General features: G+C 43.3%; 1 protein-coding gene across 1 annotated transcript; it reads right to left on the reverse strand.

Moving 5' to 3' along the window:
• Positions 1-893: 893 nt before the first annotated feature.
• On the reverse strand, positions 894-22,800 carry LOC101878583 (deubiquitinase DESI2-like). Its single transcript, XM_034062562.1, has 5 exons — positions 22,672-22,800; positions 21,164-21,236; positions 19,836-19,929; positions 18,850-18,991; positions 894-1,450 (listed from the first exon to the last, which is right to left on the reverse strand). Exons 1-5 carry the CDS (start codon positions 22,798-22,800, stop codon positions 1,208-1,210), a joined length of 681 nt encoding a protein of 226 aa, XP_033918453.1. The 3' UTR covers positions 894-1,207.

The following is a 22,800-nucleotide window of genomic DNA, read 5'->3' on the forward strand; positions in this document are numbered from 1 at the left end:
TGAAGAGGGCAGTGCCCATTTTCCATGCCACTGAAATAGTGCACACATGGAAAGCGCCATGATGCCCATGCATTGGAAGAGTCATCCATGCTTTTCAGATGTGCCTTTAAGTTTCCCCTTCCACCTCCAAAAAGGGAGGAGAAGGAAACAGTTCACATTCTTTGGGTTCATCGCTTTTATTTTAGCTTCTTGAGTTGGCTCAGAAATAGACTAGGGAAGGGTGGCTCTGAGACAAGTTTTAGGTCTGTGAGTGCAGGAGAAAAAGCTAAAGGAAATACCTTTTCAACAGATATTCTCTCCTCCTCTGGCCCAAAGACAGCCATATGTCAGCTAGAAGAGAGATTCCCCAGGGAATCTGGGGGCAAATTCTGCCTAGAATTAGGGGAAATGAGAGGGGTCCATGCCAGAAAGCACCAATATGGTCAAAAGTCATCTCTGCAAATATGTAGTAGCTGCCTCTAAGCACTAGCCCCATCCTCTTTTTGAACCCAAAGAAAAGCCATGGTAACACATTAATTTTCTTGGTTCTTTGTTATTATTTTCAAGAGCAGGACAGTCATTTGAGCTCTTAAATTTGAGTACTGAAAACTGGTGGCTGTAGAACAGCAGCACCTTTCATTTGTACTTCACATGAGTTAGAAACCTGATAATTACAAGAAGGGATGGGGCTGAGTGGAGCTTGTTGCTGGTCTAAGAGATGAGCAGGTTGAGTTCTGGCTCTGCTTCCTTCACTGCATGTGGGCAGGAGATTTGTCATAAGGGAATGGCAAGCCCAGCCAAAATAGGGAGGAGGCTGCTGGGCTCACATGAGGGGGGGGAGGGGAGGAGGAAGAGATAAAAAGATAAAACAGTTCCAGAGAAGGAACATCAGAGCATGGTGCCCCCTTGCCCGTGTGCATGCCTTTATGCCTGAGAGAGACAGCAGTTATCTGTTGATCAGGGAGTATGATCAAGGAACCGTGGGAAGAGAATCCAGTTTAGTTGCCATGCTCCTCAGTTCAGCACTGGGGTTCACAGTCATTTTGCTGAGCAACTATAGTGGAAGCCCTTGGAAAAGGGACTGAAGCTTCATCTCCATAATAGAAAGGGTCTTCCCACTCCTGTGTTGTCCATTGAAGAAGAGAGAAAACAAGGTATGCAAAAGGGTGTGAGAAAGAAACGGTACAAGAGAAAAGAGGGTGTTATTTGAGGGCATACAGGGCACAGTTTAGACCCGGGTATGTCTACAGGTTCTCGATGTGCCTGAGGCTGAGGGAGTTGTGGAGGTGGAGGGGGACTCCTCATCCGTTGTGTCTCCCTGCTCCTCCTTATGGAGGCCGAGGCTGATGTGGCTCTGCAGGGCTGCTGGAGTCAGCCACTCCTTGGGGAGGCAGCTCTGGAGGAAGGGGATGCACGAGCTGAAGTAGGCCAGACGGTTCACCCAGCGGGGGATCTCTTTCCCACATAGTATCTGTGGAGCAAACAAAAAAGGAGCATGGTTAATAGTACCACAACACGTACATAGTGGCAGTGCCATCCCCATCTGCACCAATAGCTCAGCAGGGTGAATTCCTTGTTGCTCAGAAGAGAGCTATTTGAAGCATAGGGAGCACCTTCTGCAATCAGAAACAGCTGCACATCTGCAAGTGACTACACAACTTCTTGACAAGCACAAAGACCCCTGCTGGACATAACCCTTGTCAGCATCATGGCAGAGAACAGGGAAGACATTCATGGCCCTCAAAGGCTTTGGCCATTCTGTTCTCCAGGCAGTCCTCGGGTAAATGGACAGGCCTGCTGGTGCTTCTCAACCAAGACCTCCTCATATGGTATTTCCTAAATGTGGGAAAGAAAGCAGCAAACAAAAATATTAGGCCCATGTTTCATTATAGATTCTTATGGCACACTTGGATTACGCTCTGCAAGCACAGATGCTATTTTCCAAGGTTGTGTCATATTCAGCACAATGAAGCAACCTTGCTGTGTACAGCAGACCCATTTTTCTGTAGCATTTGACCACACATACATTCAGGTGCCAGGTTTTAATGGCTGTATCTGGCTTAGGTTGCATAAGGAAAGTTTCCGTTTTACCATTTCCCTTACCAGACACAGAAAATGCACATGGACCAGATCAACTGGGGTGCCTCAAGAGCTTGTCTTTAGTAAATATAGTGTCAGTGTGGCCCCACACCAGCGTACTAGGGCCTGAAGACTGTGGGAGGTACAGTAGTCATAGTACCCAAATTCTTCCCTCCCAGCGCTGTCTCCCATAGAGCAAGACAGGCAGGGACAAACTCCTCCCCACAGACTTTGTCTCACAATTTATGTGAATTAGTGGTTCCAGGGTTGTCCATACTGAACCTTCTGCCAATATTAAATTCCTCTGCTCTTCCTCTTACCCTCTTCCCATCTAAAACTACACTGAATTTAATACCAATTACTGCAAAAAACTAAGAGGTTATTTGTCTGTATTCCAGTAAGGAGATTATGTAAGGGTTTATCAGGAGCAGTCAATTTTTCTCCTTCTTAGTAGCTGGTGCAGCACTGTGTTTTGACTTTCAGCCTGGGAACGGAGCTGATAACACCGATGATTTTAGTTGTTGCTAAGTAATGTTTACTCTGACCAAGGACTTTGTGAGTCTCATGCTCTGCCAGGGAGGAGGGGAGGCCGGGAGGAAGCAGAGACAGGACACCTGACCCAAGCTAGACAAAGAGGTATTCCATACCACAGCACGTCATGATCGGGAAGGTAACTGGGAGTTACACAGAAGGGCTTGCTCTCTTCTGCGTCAGGCTCGTTTTGGTGGGTGGTATTGTATTCTCTTCCCTTGTTATTTCTCTTCTCATTATTATTATTGGTGGTAGCAGCAGTGGTTTGTGTTATACCTCAGTTACTGGACTGTTCTTATCTCAGCTTGTGGGAGTTACATTCTTTTGATTCTCCTCCCCATCCCTCCGGGAACGAGGAGGGTGAGGGGAGAGAAAGAAGGATGTGTGTGAGAGAGAGACATTGTGGTTGGGTTTAAACCACAACACAAGAACACAAGGGAAATGCAGTACTTAATAGTTTTGAGAGATTTTCAGGGAACATGTCTGAAGCAGTTGCTAGAGGATGGGCTGTGCTGCAATATAGTTCTAATAGCTGATGACCAGCTGGTACTTCGTATGTGTGTCCTGGGCAGAGCGATCTAAGCCCCATTCCAACAGTCACCTTGAGGATAATGGAATTAGCTTGCTCCAAGAGTGTGGAGTTTCCAATGAGGTATCAAGAAGGCGGCAGATCTATGACTGTGCTAATTTGACTTTGGAACTCACTTTATTTTGACAGACATTGTTTAAAACTCAATGTGTGAAATTGAAGACATTATTATTAGGTATTAAAGAATGAGCTGAGCCATTTAACTGCTAGAACTACTTGCAAGCATAGGCTGTTCTTTACCTAATACAACCCAAGGACTTTCATTTCCGTTCTTACCAGTGCTGCATTCTACTTAACCTCAGATACAGTGATATGAATCTGTATTTTCTAAATTTTTAATGTGGGGTCAATTACTTTATTAGCAGTTCTTTATCTCCATCCAGATCCCTGATTTCCATTGCTAGAGCTATTGGCTGAGCTTATAAACACATGACTTCTCCAGCTGCATTTAAGAGTCATTCACAGAACATTTGCTGATCCATTTGATTTTCTTACTAGACATATCTGACCATTTTCACAAGAATACTGCTTGATTTTTTAAACTGTATTCGGTATGTTCTGCTCAAACACTGAACCTGGGCAAAACCCAAAAAAGTACAGCACAATTGCCTCTAGATTCTGTAGCGGTTCTCTTTCTTCCTCTCCAGGAACTTAGGCAACATATTGACTCAGTTTGGGCTGCCTGTGGTGTATGCATGCATGCAAGTTGAGTTCTCAAGCAGTCTTAATTCTCAATAAAGACTTCCTCTCAATATTAATAGAAACACAAAACCAGGGTATGATTCTTCAAAAAATTAGCTGAAACAACATGTAGGAACAAGGTAATACTGTTTGAAATGGAAATACCATTTTAAAGAGTTGGCTTTATTTTCTAAGCAGATCCCCTAGCAACTGAAATAGCACTTCCCAATGTGCAAGCAATGCTGAGATATATGCCTTTTGTATATGGGAGCTTGTTCACCCAGAATGAATCAGCAAGCAAAATAGAGCCAGAAAAAGAACAGAGATGAGTGGGCATCAGGTTATCAATCAGCAAAGAGCAGTTTGTGGAGCTTAAGGATATGATGAAGTCAAAGCAGTTTCCCTATCCTCTGTCATGCTTGTCCTCGCCTCTTGTCAATGCAGGCTTGTTACTATTCCACAGCAAAACACAATGCTCAACAGGAGCAAAAGGGCAATGGTGGGGAATGCTGCTAATGCTACAGCTTGCTCTTGTGGTTTTCATTCCTTACCATAAAGCATAATGTGCTGGAGCATCCAGCAGTACTTAGCTAATAAAGAAACATTAAATAAACCCGACTGCAGTGGGACTAAGCTAACTGAATTTAAATAAAACAGCACAAGCCAGATGAAGTGGGTGTTTGCCAATTGTGTATGCAGCCACAGAAAAATCTACCTACTGCAGCTCATTAGGGCAATTCTCAACTCAAAACCACACACTGGAATGATAAGCTCACAGAACCCTGTTACCACCCATTGCTTCCACCAACAGAACTCTTTTTTAGATGTTTTTAGAGTTTAGGATTTTGCAGGATTTTTTTCTTCCTTGCCAAAGTGGGGTTTCTCTTTTGAAGGGAGTAATTTCTCTGTGATGGGTCATGTACTTGTTCTGTCAGAGTTAATAAACTGTTATGGATCAGAAATGATGGTCCTGACCATCATACCAAATTGTCCTGCTACCATCCCTTCAGGAAACTTGTTGTATCTGTAGTGGAGCCTGAGCTTGACATTGGACAAGAAAGTAGCTGATGCTTTTGATATGTAACTGACCAGAGAGGAACTTCAAAGGAACAGTCACAGAAGGGCTAAGCCTATACAGGATATAAGCCTGAGATATAAGTTCAGTGGCTAGTTATGGTTTAGCTGAGGCATAAGAGTGGGATGGGAAACCCTTTGGAGTACATACTGGCAGCAATGCCTGGAACACGTCAGCCCATATAGGGCTTCCCTAACCTTTGCAAACCTTTTGCGAACAGTGCTCAGCTGTCATTGCTGAGCATAGCACTTCACCTTTTTCTCACTGTTAGGTCTCTGAAGATATGAGTTATTCTCAACTCACAGAGACTGCCAGTGCCTGTCACAGACTGAAATCCAGCACTTGGGATAGCAATTGAAGCTTCTGATTGCCCACCAAGAAACCAGTCCTCCTTTCAGGTAGAAGCTTCATCAAGGGCTGCATGTACTTGCAGCTTCCACTGAGCGGCACCTTGTGATAGAGAGCCAAGTCTCCCATAGCTGCAGCTGCTTCTGGGGACTCTGTAAGCACTGCAAATGACCCAACTGGCATCTGCAGAGTCAAGTGGAAGCAGCAGTATAGACATCCATGGCTGAAGCTAAAGCCATGGGAGAAATGGGACCTAACAGTTCGGGTGCGATTTCTAGGCAACTGTCAAATCCACACTGGGTTTTAAGCTCATTGAGAAGCAAGTAATCTGGGATACAGAAGGATCCTCTGAACATCTTAAGCTGTGTCATTTTGCACTAAACAGCCCCTGGTTAAAATGTACAAACGGCCCTGAGAGAGAGGTCTGCCCTCCATTACTCTTCCCTCCCCTGTGTGCCCTAAGAACTAGGTGTTGCTGCTCAGCAAAGCCTTAATGCTTCCCTGTAAAGCTTTACTGTGTCAGGGGAACAGCCTAGCAGGTAGGAAACAGGGGTTTAAATGCCATCCAGCAATGGAAGCAGCAGTCTCCTGCCTTCTAGAGGACAATGCTATGAAGGTGCTGCATTTTCTGAGAGCTTGGGTCTTTAGGCTTGTACTAGACAACATCTGAGATAGTCTACAGGCTGAGCACCTTTCAAAATAAAGTGAAGGGCTGGTTAGTTGTAGATCCTAAAAGAAAACTCTCAGACGCAATAGGTTCTGTGCTGTGCTGAATGGTGTAATTGGGGCAATTCAGGCTATGCAAAGAAGTATAACTTGAGGCACTTAGGAATTTTTCCAGAGTGAGCCTTCCCAAAGGCACTATCCATGTGCTCTGATCCATGAAAATGAAGATAAGCAGAGGCAACATTACAGTCCTCAAACAATACATGCTAATTCAATTCTTGTCTTCAAACTGTGGCTTGAAGAGTTCATCATTGAACATCTGCTGAACCACCCACTGCAACTTCCATGTAGCCTTGCTAGAAATGTGGTATTCCCATAGGGCATATATCCATTTGAGTATTCCCCTTGGAGTGTCTGAGAGAATTCAAAGGGCTTTTATTGGTACCTGAGGAGTCTAACACACAGCCCAGAGCACTTTAGGAGCAAAGCCTTTAGATGCTAAGGGGAATCTTTACAGTGTTCATGGAAGCTGGCTCCTATAAAGCCTAGACATTATAGCACAGATGATGCTTATCAGAATTTCAGAATAAAACAATTAGATATAAACCAGCACATCTGCCCAGGCAAAGCTTGCAGGCTGTGCTAGGGCAGCCAAAGATCCTATGCAGAAAGAGAAACATGGCAATGCACTGAAATACGTATTTAGACACATCTGGAATAAACCATTAACCCAATGACAGGAGCATCTTTTTTGCCACCTTGCATAAACTAAAGTGCTAGCATAACTAAAGGAGTCTGAGTGCATCAACAAGGAACATACTTCTAGCTCTGCATTCTTGATTGGCTGCTGCACATGGTGCATATACTGAAAAGAGCACTGCTGAAAGAGAATGGATGCACAGCCTTCACAACACACCTAGCACAACATGTGCTAGGATCGATTGCTTGAAACAGATTTATTGTAGAAATCATCATTTTTACACAGTAACTATGCTCTAGGGAATATAACTAGCCTGTGGGAATCGAGAGACTCGGCCATGAAGCTGTGTGCAGCGCACATTCAGGAGAGCCAGAAACAGCCTGCATCTTGAAGAGGAAAGGGTAAAGCTGGGAAGCTGTAGATGAGGATGAATGAGCTCAGTGAGGCTACTTTCTAGTAGGTAGCAACCTGAGCCAAAGGCAAGAAGGGAAAAACCTTTTAAATGTATTTAAGCAACTGTCTAAAATGTCCGCATTCTCCTATGCAATTTTTTGTCCCACAGCAGCCATTCCTATAGGAGTGGTCCTCTCCAGGGCTGTAGGTGTTTCCCTCATGTAAAGCAAAAGAAGCATCTGCGTTGTCTGCCTGAGTCTAGCCAGGAGTTTCATCAGGAGATGAAAAAGGAAAGAACACATTGAAAGGAGGGACTGATACCCACAGTCTTGCTTACCCTTTATGATGCTAGCTGGGACATGGCAGTCACCTCTGTGGTCCTGTGGTGGAAGGACAGAGTTGCCTCTATGGAGTTTGCATGCAGAGAGATGCTGAGAACAGACACAGTGGGGTCTCTGGGAGTTTGACCCAGCTCTAAGTCAAATGAGACAGCTGGCTTCAGAACTCACAGCACTGTTCCAGCTTCACTGGCCAGGTGACAGTGAAGTGGCATGGTGGCTCTTGATGAGCAGCATTCAGAGCTGAATTCTGAGGGGCATTGCTGATTAGTTATGTACCAACAGTGGAGCATGGCAATACCCCCTTTGAGGATGAAGGTCCTCGTAAGCAGCACTTCTAAGTGCAGCCAGCAGCTGCAGGGTAACAAGGTAGACAGCAAGTGGCCTTGTAACAGAGGACTATTTTGGGAATTCAAACTATAATTAAGTCTGGGCTTGTTTGCATTTAAAATAATGAATCTCCCACCAAATGAATGAACTGCAATTAATTTGCATTATCATGATCTCATGAAGAGGAATTACCTTCTGTCAGGTGCTGTTTTGAGACCATTGGCTGAGAGCAGCTGTTGCCTAATAGGGTCTTCTTTTCAAGTGTTATAAAATGCTGAATATGACCAGGCCAGCCCACATCAAGAGCATCTTTTTCTTCCTGAATAGCTACCCAAGACAATCCTGCATTTCAGTCTCCAGCCTTGTTTACTACCATTAGGAAGCAGCAGGTTACTACGGATGGACATAAAATCAGAAGAGAGAATACAAGAACTCATAGGAACAGGGAAAGACCTTCTGTCTGTCAGTGTTGGCAGGACTCCTACACAAAAGGTTCCAGTCTCATGGGTCTATTAACACATTTAACTCCTGACACTTTATCAACAGGCAGTGGTGAAAAGAACAGATTTTCCTTGCTGTCTTCATCTGTGGAGAGGTTTCATCTATTCTCAGCCATTTGCACACACAAAGGCTCAAAGATCCCATGATGGTCTCCCTAGAGATGAATTCCCCAGATAGTGTGAACCAGCTTAGCTCCAAGGTATTATGCTTTTTTATAACAGATAAAGAGACTGGGGTTTTGGTTTAGTAAGACAGATGCAGAAATCAGATAAAATCACATTAATGGGAAAACCTGAAATAAGTGCAGAGGCACACGTGGCAAAATCAGCCCTTTCTAAAAAATAATTGAAATTATATGCTAAGAACTTGCCATTTAGAGATGGTTGATTTTGGTTTAAATAACTTGCCGTCTCCTACTATTCCCCTGCACAAGCTGGTAGATAAGGGAAAGAAAATGGACTGAGAGCTGGAAGGTGCTTGTAAGAGTTATCCCACTAATTTTTGTTGGGCTAGAGGACTCATTCAGAATAGCAAAGCTAGAAAGTTTGACAATGGAAAAAGAAGTTTACACTTCTGTAGCAGCCTTCGTTCTAAGTACTTACCAAATACTTCATAGATTTCAACTAACATGCAAACTACATCTAGAAATATCATTTAATGTTGGTTCTCTGCATTAGCAGAGAAGCCACATCTGAAATGCAAACTAGCAGTTTATTAACTACATATTAACTACATGCAGTTAAAATTGTGCATACATGCAGAAACGAAACAAAAAATTACATCCATCCAAAACCATGAGGATAAATTTATGAGTGCAGGATGTCTTTATTAGTAAGCTTTTCCTAACTGTACATGGCAGTTAAAAAACAGAAAACAAACACAGCCTGTTCCCCATAGAGCTGACAACATTCAAAGGCTGCTGTAATGAAGCAAGTCATTCCATCAGCTTCAGTGAGAAGTGGCTTAGGTGCCAGGACATAAAATTTTCCTAATGTTCTTTTATGTCCTGTGGTTGGTTGTCTGCTTGTTTCTTCAGTTCCTTCTTTCCCTTCTGTCTGTTGGGAGCATTGTGCCCTCTGCCATTAACAACTGCATGTAGGCTTTCATGCAACAAAATACCAATATCCTCCTCCACAACAGAAGAAACTGAAAAGCAATTGTTGACTAAGGAAAACATGAGTATTACTTGTCTACTTAGGATCTGCTGAAGACTCATTTATTATAAAGCCAAAGATTTGCACTTCTGACTGTGACTCCGGTGTCACCTGAAGCTCCTTTCTCTGGTGTTTAATCCTTTCTCTCTGATAGCTTTCAGGCTAAGGAGAGCTTCCCAGTTTCTAGTAATATTTTTATGAGAACTCGCATGTGCCTTTGGATGGACCCAAAAAGCTTTAGGCTTGAATTATTCACTATCAGAAAAAATACCCTCATTTGGTCCTTCATTCAGCAAACCTGCCTTTTTCAGAGAATTTGCTGAAAGTCCAACTCCTCTATGGAAAGCAGGATTCTGATGTAAGTTTGTTACATGCTGTCAGCTTTCCCTTGGCTTGCGAAAGGATGAGTAAATAGCCAGAGAAAAGAATATGTGCTGACTGCCGTCTCCTGTGTCACAGCTCCACACCCTCTACCAGCAGAGTAAGATCCCTCTGTTTCCCAGAGCTTCAGCCATGTTGACAAAGGACCACCAAGACAGCTATGCTATCAGGGAAGTATACATCAGACATAGCTCTAAAGCCAGTCACAGAGATATTTTATACTGCTATTCAGTCACAAGATGTATTTCCTTCTATCACACTGATATGCAATGACAAAGTCCCTCTCTGCTACTATCAATAGGACACATCTTTACCAATAATACAAAGAAAAAAGGAGAGAAGCCCCAGCATCCAGCCTAGAGGTGATCTGTATGCAAGCAAGATCATTGTGAGATCACCCACTGCCTCCCAAGGAGATTCAGATTGCGTGACTTCACCAAGCATTTCCATCCCATCTGGCATGCAGGTTTAATATCACTGTGGTGTCAGCATCAGTAGTGGGTGTGCTAGGTGCCTACTTCAATCCTCTGTAACCATCAGGTTGCAGGATTCACTGTGCAGGCTCCATCTGTTAATCTTCAAGGTAATTTCTATTGGAGACCATCCTTCTAGGCTGATCTGAGAGTCCTCCTGACTTCAAGAGACTGAGAGCTATTTACCACCCAAGTTGAACACTGAAGTCCTGCAGCTCTCAGACTCTGACTGCAAGCATTCATTTGTGATAGGGTCCATAATCCCTGCCCTGTAGGAGCCAGCTTCATCTAGGATGCTAAGAGATTCTCCAAGGCTGATCTAAGCCACCTCAGATGCTTAGGAGACTCTTTCCTGTGTCAATAAAGAATGAGCCAAGCTCACCTCGTTAACCTCCAGCTGCATTTTCCAAGGCCTCTTCAGTCCAAGAATAAGACTCCCAGTTCCCCAAGATATTTTTCTCTCTCTGGAAACTTCTGCACATTCTACAACTTCAAAATGAGCTTCTAAAACCACAAGCACATGAATTCTGATTTAGGCCTCTCTCTATTCTTGCTGAAATGTGTTATTTCCTTGTTTATGTAAATAATTAAAGCAGGACAGTTCCCACAGGAGAGGCTGAGTGTCTCCCTGCTCCAGAACATCTTGTGGCTGATATTCAGGAGAACTTTTCATGGAATCACAGAATGGTTTGGGTTGGAAAGGACCTTAAAGCTCATCCAGTTCCAACCCCCTACCATGGGAAGGGACACTTTCCACTAGAGCAGGTTGGTCCAAGCCCTGTCCAACCTGGCCTTGAACACTTCCAGAGATGGGGAAGCCACAGCTTCTCTGGGCACCCTGTGCCAGTGCTTCACCACCCTCTCAAGGAAGAATTTCTTACTTAGATCTTATATAAATCTACCCTCTGTCAGCTTAAAACCATTCACCTCTTGTCCTGTCACCAGAGGCCCTTGTAAAAAAAATGCTGAAATGTAGGAGAAAAGGTAAATAAATCTTTAGTCCAGCTTGCTTTCCCAGGCATTGGGAAGCTTCTCTCTACCCAGGAAGCTCTCAGTTAGTTACAAGTGGGTATATCTCACTACCTAGAAGTTCTTTTTGAACCTACAAATTGTCCTAGCAAAAGTTTTACTAAAACTATCAGATCCCTCTAAAAAGCTCTGCTTTTAATGACGTGGTTTAATCCAAAAATCCTGGTTCAACTCAAATAATTACTTAAAATTTTAGCCGTTTATCCAGATGGCATCTCTGAGCATTCTCCCCTGGATCTAATCCTTTGGAACAGGAAATCCTGAGCAATAAGGGAACTGATTCTCTAAGATTCTCTAATATTTAAAGGAATAAATGGGTGGGAAGGATCAGTGGGTGCAAAAGGAGGCTGGATAATGAGTTACCAATCTGTTTTCCTAAATGGTTTTTAATTCCTCAAATCCAAATGACCTTAAAGAGCCTTCTGAAGAATGAATGGTCACATGGATGTGACCTATGCATACTAACTTCACAATTGGGTCTAGTCGTCAATGAATTTCTCTATTTTGAGAATAGAGGGAAAATTTTACAAAATACATAGGGTTTTGATATTTTACTGTCCTTACAATAAATTACACATATAAATCAGAAAGAAATCACTCCTTGTCGAGAAGAGGGAGAAAAGACATGAATAAGATCTTCTGTCACTGCTGATCTCAGGTAAAGTTCCAATATAAACAGTTTTTAAGGTAAATCAAATCAATACCTCTCAGTTAATTTCCTAATTATGAAGATCAACTTCATATCTTATCTAAAGGGTCCATAAGATCCACTGATTTTGTTACTGTTCCACCACTGCTATGGAACAGTATGGAACACTACTGGGGAATAAAAGGGACTATCTTCCCTGGTGCTAAGAAGCCACACTTCTTCAAATTGTATGTCATATGTCCTATAGCAAAATGCTGAAGAGTTTCCTTAAATAGGGATCATTTCGTTTGCTTGGCAGTAATCACACTGCTGAAAGGAGGAATGGTTTCCTTGAGTCATTCCACTTATCTTCCAGTTCTGGTGCTGATTCAAAACTGTTTTCTACCTTCCCGTGGTGGTTTGCCCTTTTCTGAGACATGCTGTAACAACTGTCATCACTCTGGTAAGAACAGAGCTCCATAGCTTATCTTAGGAAACTTCAGAAGCACAGAAAATTGCTGGTGGGAAGTCAAATGAGTCATCTTCTGTTTGTGAATGGGCTAAGCAGCAAAAGCTTTTTCAGAGTCTTTAAGCTGCAGTGACATGGTGTGATCCTTATACTCAACACTGAGACATATCTCCAGACTGGAGAAGAATCTTAAAGCAGAAAACCTTCACCCTCCCTCTGGCCATCTAGTTACTGCTGTCTTCTCTAAAGAAGCTGCCCTCAGGCACTGTACACTCACCATGTGGCTACACATCAAGCAGGGCTCCTATTCTTACATGGCCATATTTGAACCCATGGCAGCCAACCTTGTACCTTTATGTGTGTTTGGGGAACAAGCCAAGTATGCTTTTGCCTTGTCTAGTATCTGCCTTCCACAGTCCAAATTATATTGCAGACTTGCAGGGCAGCAACGAGCCATGCTCTCACATTGAAAAGAACCCTCTGACAGCAACTTCACAATTCCCTCTATCTGCATGCACCTACCTTTATCTATGCCCAAAGAACAGTCTTGCTGACAAAGTGACTGCACGCATGTCTTGGCATCTCATGGCATACCTCCTTGTGGCCCACTGCTGCAGTGACAAGTGTTCCTGCAAAGCAATGGCACGGCTGGGACCTCAAACCTGCAGGTCTTTGCAAGGAAACTTACAGTCCAGGAATTACTATGAGTTTGGCTTTTTCCTGAAACCACAGACTGTGTTCCTCTTTTTTCATGTCTGCTTTACAGCAATTTGTAACTTCTGTCATTTTGCTATCTCACATGTCCTTGTTGTGAAATATCAGGAAACTCAACAAATCATGCTCTGGAGAGAACGACTTTAGCCTTTCTTTCTGTTTTGAAAGGTTTTTTTAATGTTCATCTGCCAAAGTTTAAATATCCTCTTTCATCAGCCAGAAAGACTCAAAGACCAAATGTTTTGCAATTCCTTGAAGGGCCATTTGAATGTATTGCTGTAACTATACATGGGGGATTGTTAGGAACACAATGACTTAACAACAGATGATCAAACAGATGGGCTTTACCCAATATTGACGTGGTCCTAACTGAATTCCCAACACATGCGTAACCTCATCAGAATGATAGAATCTCCCTGCTGTGTGCCAGCAGTATTACCTGCCTGGAGTACTGACATGCAGAAGGGCACATAACCTCAGAACAGGACGGGAAGTTTGGACTCTGGTGCTGATGGCCTGACTGGCTTTTCCTTGGGGAAATTGCAAGCATAAATCTCTCCAAAATGATTACCCATCCTCCTGGACAGTATCTTCAAAGAGAGTGGTATTGATACTACTTGATTTTGGGCACTATCAACACAAATAATCTGAAAGGAATAAGGTTCTTGCAGCAAATCTCTAATCCCAGCTTCATGAACCTTGGCATTTTAAGCCAAAAAAAAATTTAAATGGCTTATAAATATAGCAACCATGGGACCATGTTGTAGGAGTCAGAGCGGTTAAGGCAGTCCTAACCAGGTTTTCTCTGCTCAGATAAAGCTCCCCTCACTTTCCCACACTGATGCAGATGGTGAAGGTAAAGGGAGACTACAAAGGGATATTAAGTGGTGTGTGTACCAACCTTAAATTGAAGCTGGGCAAATGCACAGGGGGTGCATCCAGTTTCTTTTTCATGACTATCAACTAGGAAATCCTGTTCTGCTTTACATCAGAACTTCCTTCAAAACTAACTAAAATAGTGTGCAGGATTTACTATGCAGAGACTTATGCTCTGTGGTAGTTCTTCACTTCTTAAATAACCCAAAGCTCCCTGATGAAGAATTTCTCAGGAAATCCAGAAGAAGAGACTACTGATCATGCAGCATGTGCACTGAATCACTTACTGAGAAGGCTGCCATGAAATGGCATTGGAGAAGATGAAGTTTGAACTGCTGCTGCTGAAACCAGGTCATTCTCTGTTTTCTTCCCACAGGAGCTGCTTTGTGAGTAGACCCAGCTAAGCCTCTTTGATCCAGTAGCTGCTTGTTAGAAGTCTGTAGGGAACTGGCAAAGCAGGGAGAGATCTAAGTCTTGAGCAAGTATGAATATGCTTGGCAATCTGCGGGTAGGGAGTAATGAAAATTCAGAGCTAAGTGTCATTGAGGAAGTAACAAGACCCCTTGCAGCTTACAGGTGAACAGGGGCAGGAAGATCAGAGGACTCAAAAGAGATGCACAGCATTGTAGGGAGATGCTCAGTGCCACAGCGTTACACAATTAAGCTGCAATCTCACTGCAAAAGGAGTTTTTCCAGAGGTATGTAGCAGGTCAAAGGCATACCCAGTGGTTAAGTGGAGCTTATCTGCCTGTGCTGGACAGATAGTCCAGGGATTTTTCAAGATGCATGGCCAAATGCAGAGTCACCAATATAGCCCAGGACATGACCCTAAGCATCAGAAGTCAGCCTTTTAAAAGTAACAGTTATGAATCATTATAGAAAGACTGGAGGCATCATCGCATGAAACAGGAATTTGAGAGAAAAATCATTCATAAACAGATGTAGACAGACAGTTTCTGAATGGATATTCTGTTTGGTGAGAAAACTCTGGTAAAAGACAAGAAAACTAAATTTGGAAAATAAAGCATGACTCTTGTGGCTTCAGCAACCCTTCTGAGGATGGGGAACCTCGCTCACAGGTCCTGGCAATTGGACATGTGGCCATTGTCTCACAGTGTGACCCCAAGAAAGCTGATTTGGGAGGGAGAGTCAGCCTTATACCTCCTTCTCATTTCCCCTACAGAATCGTGACCTCAGCCAGCAGGACACAAGGCTGCATCTGCCCTCAGTCCCTACAACCAGATGATATTCTCCCGACCCATGGCCCAGCCACTGGGGCAGCATCTGTAGGGATACTGATTTGCAAGCCCACAGCCAAATGAAGAAATTAAGGTGGCCAAACACAGCTACCACATGGCCATAGAGCCAAATCTCAAGGCCTGCCAGACATATTTGTGTAAACACATGTTAATTCATACATTGCCACATGTTTATAAAGCTCTAGCTCTGGTTTTGCATGCTGATACAGAAAAAGACAAGCCATAAGCCAGCTAACTAACCTTAGCAAAAAAAGAGACCTGTCACCAAAAGATTTCAGAGCCCTTTTTGAAGGAAGGAGATGACCCATCATACAAAGGGGATACTTTGTCACAGAGCAGGGATGTGACTTGCCTGGCATTACACAGGAGACTCAGAACAACCATCTCCTGAACTCACCAAAATTGCTTATGCCCATGAGCACAAAAAGCCTAAATGGCTGTAGGAAGCAGGGCTGTTCATTCTCTTTCATGCTAAAAATTAGCCTCCACCCTGCCCCTCTCTACAGTGAAAGGGCTTTGTGGTACCGATAGCATCCTCTTTCAGCTGGACTACAGCAACAGAAAGTCTGTGAATTTATACTCACTTAAAACACATGGATGCTTTTTGTGTGGCTGGAGTTAGATCCTAGTTCCAATGAGTAATCTTATTCTGTTGAAAAAAACTTCTACATCTTTTCATTCTTTGAACACATTTTTCAGTTTCCTGTCTCTTACTGCCACAAAACATAGCTATGCATAAATAGATGGTAATTATTATTATTATTGCTGCTTCACAGATGAAAAACCTGAAGGAAAGGGCAATACAAACACTAAGCAGACTCATCACAGAATTAGTTTTAGGGGACAAATATCAGTTTTGTTTTCTGCCTTCTATGATGACACATATCTACACAGTCTTGAGAGCCACTCATCGTGTAGCCAGCACATTCTGCATGCTATACAGCTATATAGCTGTATATGGTAGGGCTTGAAGCTTCCTTTTTGGTTTAGTTTTGGTGGAGAAAAAAATAAAAAAGACACTAAATCTGTAAAGCTAAGCAAGTATTCAAATACTGACTAGAAAGTTTCATTCCTTTCAGGTTCTACCACAACAGATTTCAGGCAGTCTTTCCTCAAAGAGGTCAAAAGTATCCTGAGATAAGCTGTGCTTCCTTTCACTCAGCTCCAAAATGCAGTGATTAACAAATCATTCTCTTTACCAGAAGTGATGGAGACATTTGTCTTAAGGCAGCTACATGTATTCCTCATGTTGCTGACTGAGGAACATTGAATGGCTGGGACTTTTGTTTAGTGTCATAAGACCAGCTATTTCTTTAAGAATCTCGGCTCTTCTTTTCTGTATCTTGATGCTAGAGACCATCGAGGGCTTTCTGCCCCTGGGCCTGAAGAGCACCTGCTCTGGGTTTGCATTTGTAATACTTTCAAGAGGGGCAATAAACACAGGTATAAGTGAAGAGCAACAACCAAAAAAATTCTGCTTGCCTGCATGTCCTGGGTTCAGCAGTAGCAGTCATTTTTTCTCCTTCTTGGTAGCTGGTGCTGTGCTGTGTTTTGACTTTCAGGCTGGAAATGGTGCTGATAGCACCTATGTTTTGAGTTACTGCTCAAACGTTTGGTTTGTCCAAGGACTTTGTGAGTCTCATGCTCTGCCAGGGAAGGAGGGGAGACCAGGAGGAAGCAGAGACAGGACACCCAAACCAAGCTGGCCAAAGAAGTATTCCATGCCACAGGATGTCATGCCCAGGGAGGTAACTGGGAGTTGGCCGGAAGGACTCAGGCTAGCTCTCTTTTGGGTCGGGCTCATTTTGGTAGGTGGTATCGTATTGTTTTTATTGGTGGCAGCAGTAGTGATCTGTGTTATACCGTAGTTACTGGACTGCTCTTATCTCAACCCATGGGAGTTGCATTCCTTTGGTTCTCCTCCCCATCCCTCTGGGAGTGGGGGTGGGGGGGTGTGGTGAGAGGGAGACTGAGGTTGGGTTTTAAATCACAACACTATGAACGGTTTATCTAAACTGATCAAAATTCTGAGTAAATTCTGCTCCTGGGAGAACTAGCCATTTAGGCTTTGTTTCCTTACCTGGACAGGTTATAGGGCAGTGAATGAGCACACAGAATCCACCAAGAAAGCTCTTGCAGCAAACTTAACCCAAAACTCCACTGCTGTTAAGAGAGGTTTAGATTGGATATAAGGAAGAAATTCTTTACTGTTAGGGTGGTGAGGTACTGGAATGGGTTGTCCAGGGAGGTTGTGAATGCTCCATCCCTGGCAGTGTTCAAGGCCAGGTTGGACGAAGCCTTGGGTGATATGGTTTAGTGTGAGGTGTCCCTGCCCATGGCAGGGGGGTTGGAACTAGATGATCTTAAGGTCCTTTCCTACCCTAACTATTCCATAATTCTATGTTCCTTGAAGGCATATTGAAAGTAAAATTTAAAATACCTTAGCAGTTTATTATAAAGATCTCTTATTTGACTTGTGTTTGGAAGGTTGGACAAGGAAGGGCACTGAAGGGTTCATTGATACATAGCAGCAGAATCAAGGAAGGATGACTTATGGCTTGGACATGAGAGAAAAATTTACATATCAAAGTATGTAATAAGCAATGACCTTATTTCACTGCTGCAGGAAAGGGGAGGAAGGGGGGGAGTTAACTTTTGCTGATAATCACACAGCTTTCTCCTGGGTTTCCTTCATAATTTTTGAAGATCCCATTTTCTGTCATAGTAATTTGATTATCTAACACCAAAACAGTAGCGTGGCTAGCATTGATTTAATCACTATATCACTTCAAACTTCATAATAAAATTCCTTCCTGCTTACTTTTATTTGCTAACATTACTTTTATTTGCTAACATTTACAAGAAAGAACTCATTTTCTCTTTCTGTAATTAGCAAGGATGAAACTAATAGAAAATGGGTTTTCCCAGGAGTCTGAGCAGGTCCCTTGTAAGTGAATTCCTAGTTCTTGGATTCACTAGGAATTTTCTTACAAAATCATACAGTATGTTTTGTACAGAATCTTATCTCACTCAGGGTCCATGGTGGGCCTGTTTGGGGATGAATAGACACTTGTGGCAAAAGAGGACATTGGCATAGTATGAAGAGAGGTGAGAGGCATATAATGAATGAGGATGAGGGGTCCAGAAAGAGAAATGGAAGTTTTACTATTAAAGCAGAACTCAATTGTGAAGAATTATATTCTCTCCTTATGTTTGCCATAAACACCTACTGGAAAGCACAAAAACAATTTTTATGGAAGGTCACTTCCATTTTGTGCTTTTCTTATCCTTTTCTGGAACTATGTCAAGATCCTGAATTCAGATTTTTACACAAGTGGTGAATATTCACACCTTAATTGAAACGCACTTTAAGCATCTCATGTGGGGGGGTAAGGAGGAAAGCAGCTTCCCCAAAAAATAATCAGATATTTGGGAATTGAAAATCAATTATCCTGAATTAGCAGATAGTTGGGATAAATTTGTGCTTCTCTGTGCCTCAATTCTCTCTGAAAAGAAACTCCTAATTTACCACAGAGTGTAGACCAAACATGGGATAAACCTGCAGCAGGCTGTGCTGACCCAGTTCCCTTTATATGAGCACTACTACAGATTTAAAGCAGTAAAATACACAACGGCAACAAAATAACTGTGCCCACCTCAGCCAAAGCAGCAGAGAAGTGATTACAGTTCTTGTGCATCAGGTGGTATGCATTTCCCTTGTACTCCTTGCCCAACTCTTCCATAATCTTATCCACATCCTCTTCTGTGAAGTCTGTGGTGCCCAAGGCAATGGATTCTCTAGTTAAAAACAAAACACACAACAGGAAACATGGAAAGATACAGTGATGAGAGTGATACATACCCGAGGAGAAGGAAATTGTCAGACACTGGGAAGAGGACAGGCTTAAAACATGGACATGCATATCTGGGGTTATCAGAGACTCTCACTAACAAAATGGCACAGTAATACTCCCACCTTATCCACAAAGCAGGTTACAGCACAGGCAACAGCCCTGAAAGCTTCCTGCTCACCACCAGGGAAGTCTCAGCTCTGGGGGTCTTACCCCACTCTGCCCATCGTCCCACAACAGAAGTTTCTAGTAGGAGAATAGAGATGCTTCTTTCATGTTTGAGAGGGTTTCCATGAGGTGGGCCAGGAAGAAGCAGACTAAAAACTTGATTCAGAAGCCTACTGCCTTTCCCAGTATTCACTCAGTAGTGCTTGTTCTTCTAAGAGTTTCCAAGACCCTCAATGTAGACTGGCAGTTTGGGAAGGTCAAGCCCCATCTGCCATGGGCAGTTCCTTGACCCACAGCCCCACAGCCTGAGCACCTTGAAGTAGGCATCAATGCAGCATCCTATCAGACTCATCTAGCAGCTGCTCTGTCCATTGTGACAGAGCAGCAATAAACATAGGAGATAACTTCTGGTACTCTGTACAGTATCCACAAATAGGTGACACTTATTTTGTCCAGCTCCAAAATCTCTACAGGGCTGCCTTTACACCAGGAGCATATGAAGGATGCAGTGACAGTGCTTGTGAGGAGAGAGAAAGGGAGACTCAGAGGACAGGACTTTCCCTGCTTCCCTTACACCAATGGCTTCTGAGGGCAGAGAGGAAGATGCAGAAAAGGGCCCTTACTTGAACTTAAAGGTCTCGCCAAGTTCTACCGCACTGCCAGGTGTGATCTCAAAAATCCCACTGAAAGGGTAGGGATGCCCTCCATAGGCAAACTCTGACAAGGAAAGAAACAGACTGTGAGTAATTGAATGAACGCAATGTCAGGAAAAAGTCTATGGCAGCTGTCTGCACAGCTCAGCATCCCAGGGGCTGGGCTATTGCCAAAATCTGTTCCAACCAGACTCTGAAAGGCATTTTCTCTGTCTGGTTACCTGTCAGCCTGAGGATGCCCTCACAGCCACCCTCCATGCTAACACTACTGCTTTTCCACAGTGCCAGGAGAGCTCTCAGACTCTGTGCGCATCCAGGTGGCTTCCTCTCAATGGGAAGTTTTGGGGTGGAGGCATCTAGATAAACTATGAGAGGCTGTCAGTAGTGGTATTGAGCTGGAAGGAGTCTTCTCTAGAGTAGGGAGAAAACAAATCTTCTTCCAGAGGGATTTACAAGCAGTGAGTGGGAATTCTTTGCAGAAAGCCAAGCTGATTGCACTCAGCATGGGGGTCAAGCCATAAGGTCCTTCCATGTCATACAGGCAATCTTGCATAGCCTGTGAAAGGTGCTGTGCTCAAAATGGAACATGGCACCCCAGGGATTTTGTCTGCTGCATAGCACTGGCTAAAAATACCATGAGTAGCCTGAGACAATCCCATTTAATGTTGAAGAAAGAAAGGGAAAGCCTGTGATGCTGATCTGTCCTTCACTGCTCTACAGATGTTTTCCCAGATAGCTTAACTGCAATTTTTGCAAGGAGTGCTCTATCACCTTCAACCCTATCCAGACCATTTCAAAAGCCTTACAAGACAATTTCTTTTTCTTGTAACTCTGCTGTTTTCAAAGAACAGTTTCCAAAATTTCCAGACCATAGACATTCGTAAAGAATTACTGCAAAACAAATATACCCTACCAGGAAATTAGCACAAACACAGATATGCAGCTCTCAAGACAGCCACTGGTCCACTTCTCTTCCTCCTCCCTTGTTTCTCCCGTTCTCTCTTCCCCTCCTTCACTGCAGAACAGCTTTCTATCACTGCTTGGTCCTTCCTGTCTGCCATCCTGCTACATACCTGCACAAGCTATAGAGGCTGAAATATGAAGGGCTACATGGCTCATGACAGAACTGCTCAAGTTCCTGATAGATTCCACAGTGGACTCTAAAAAGAGAACTAGTCAAGCTCTTCATTCCTCAAAACATTCCTTGCCCAAAGCTGTAAGTTTGGGGTGCTTTCCATATCAGGCTAACTACAGTTGTCACCATGTTCTGCAGGTAGTGGAAAAGAAATACTTCATACCTCTGCCGTAGATCTCGATGCCAGAGTGGAAGACACCAATCCCCAAGGTGGAGGTGTATTCATTTATCCAGTACTATAGCAAGAGAAAAGCCACATTTGGAAGCATTAATGCAGAAGAAACACATAATATTGGTCTAGGATATATCCCCCATCTCCCATCCTCAGAGCAACTCCTCTTAAGGAGAAGAGTGATTTTGAAATTAACTTGAGACAAACAAATTGAGACTCCTTATAGGCCAGCAGAAGTGGGCACTGTGCTTACACAGCTGGCTTGGATTAAGTCACCAAAAGATGCTCATCTAATTCTTTCCATGTAAAGCATTAACCTGTATTAGGATATAACTGGACCTCAGCACCATTTAGTCATTATCTTGGTAACTATATAAAAAAAATTAACTCAGAGCATGTTAACATTTTGCTCAGAAGCACCATATACTATCAAGAGACAAGAGCTTGCTGCTCCCAAACTAGGTCCAAGATGACTACAACTTCACCCAAGTCAGATTTTCCAGGAGCTGTTAAATGACTTAATTGTTCTGGTCAGAATCAAGCACCTCCCCAGAACATTAAGAGAAGAATAATATAGCAGTCCGGTGCTTGCCTGTGATGCTTCTCCTCCAAGCATTGCTCAGGGCCTGTTTCCACCATACCATGAAGGACAGTGCAGACACTCAAACAAGTCATTGCTAAGCTAATTGTGGAGCAGGAAGCCATACAGCTATGCCAGGGTAGTGCTGCATTGGAGATAATTAGCCCTGCTCAGCACCAGTATTTATTAGGTCAGCTGCGCTACAGAAATTATGGTTTCAGGCACTGAGTGGAAAATGCCCATGCCTGGTGTATTTACAGTTCACTTAGGGCTACAGTGCAGTGAAGATGCATCTCTAGTAACTCAGAGCTACTAAATTCTTACTTTAATCAAGCACTGCAAGGGAAATGAGTGTTGTTCACTTGTCCCTGTACAAGGACATGACAGATAGGATAAAATTCTCTTTTGGGTCTGATAGCTGCTTCTGGTGAAGCCAGAAAAAGCTGCACCTCCCCTTGTGTCTGGCGTCACTGAGCTGCTGTGGTATGAGTTAGAACCCTCTGCTGTCAGGTAACCAGAGGTCTGTGTACAGGTAACCATACTCTGTACTCAGCCCACACTGCTTCCTCATGAAGTTTTGATGACTGCAGTAGCTCTGTATATCACCTGGAAATACTTCCTGTGAGACCACTGCTACTGTTAAAAAACACAATGGCTCTCATATGAAAAGTACAGTCCCAAGCCTGATATAATGTATAGATACCTACAGGTATAAGTCTTGATACCTTAAACCATGTCCCCAAAACTCCCTGCCTCTGGCAGTACAGCAGTTCCCTTCAGAAAATGCTGCAATGCTTCTTGTTCTTTGTGTGTTTTGGTATCACAAATGTTGTATTACTGCAGAAAAGCAGCAAACAACCTGGCCCCAGCTGGATACCTGCCCAGTGCTCTCTTCAGATCATGTATAATCTGTATTTACCTCTTCATTTGAGTTATGCAAACTCCTGTTTTTAGGATACATCAGAACATTGGACTGAAGGTAGGTCAGGTAGCTCTCCTTTGCCAGCTGAAGCAGTGCATTAGCAATGAACCCTCTGTTGAACACCAT

The sequence above is a fragment of the Melopsittacus undulatus genome, chromosome 4 (assembly GCF_012275295.1).
Source record: "Melopsittacus undulatus isolate bMelUnd1 chromosome 4, bMelUnd1.mat.Z, whole genome shotgun sequence".
Classification (NCBI taxonomy): Eukaryota; Metazoa; Chordata; class Aves; order Psittaciformes; family Psittaculidae; genus Melopsittacus; species Melopsittacus undulatus.

Bases quoted from the DNA above. Each gene is read 5' to 3' on its own strand.
- LOC101878583 (XM_034062562.1), bottom strand. From the start codon at position 22,800: ATGGTGTTCAACAGAGGGTTCATTGCTAATGCACTGCTTCAGCTGGCA. The intron at 18,992-19,835 runs GTAAGGGCCCTT...GTTTTTAACTAG, and splicing joins GGCGAGACCTTTAAGTTCAA to AGAATCCATTGCCTTGGGCA. The intron at 1,451-18,849 runs GTGGGCACAGTT...TTTGCTCCACAG, and splicing joins TCTCTGCTGCTTTGGCTGAG to ATACTATGTGGGAAAGAGAT.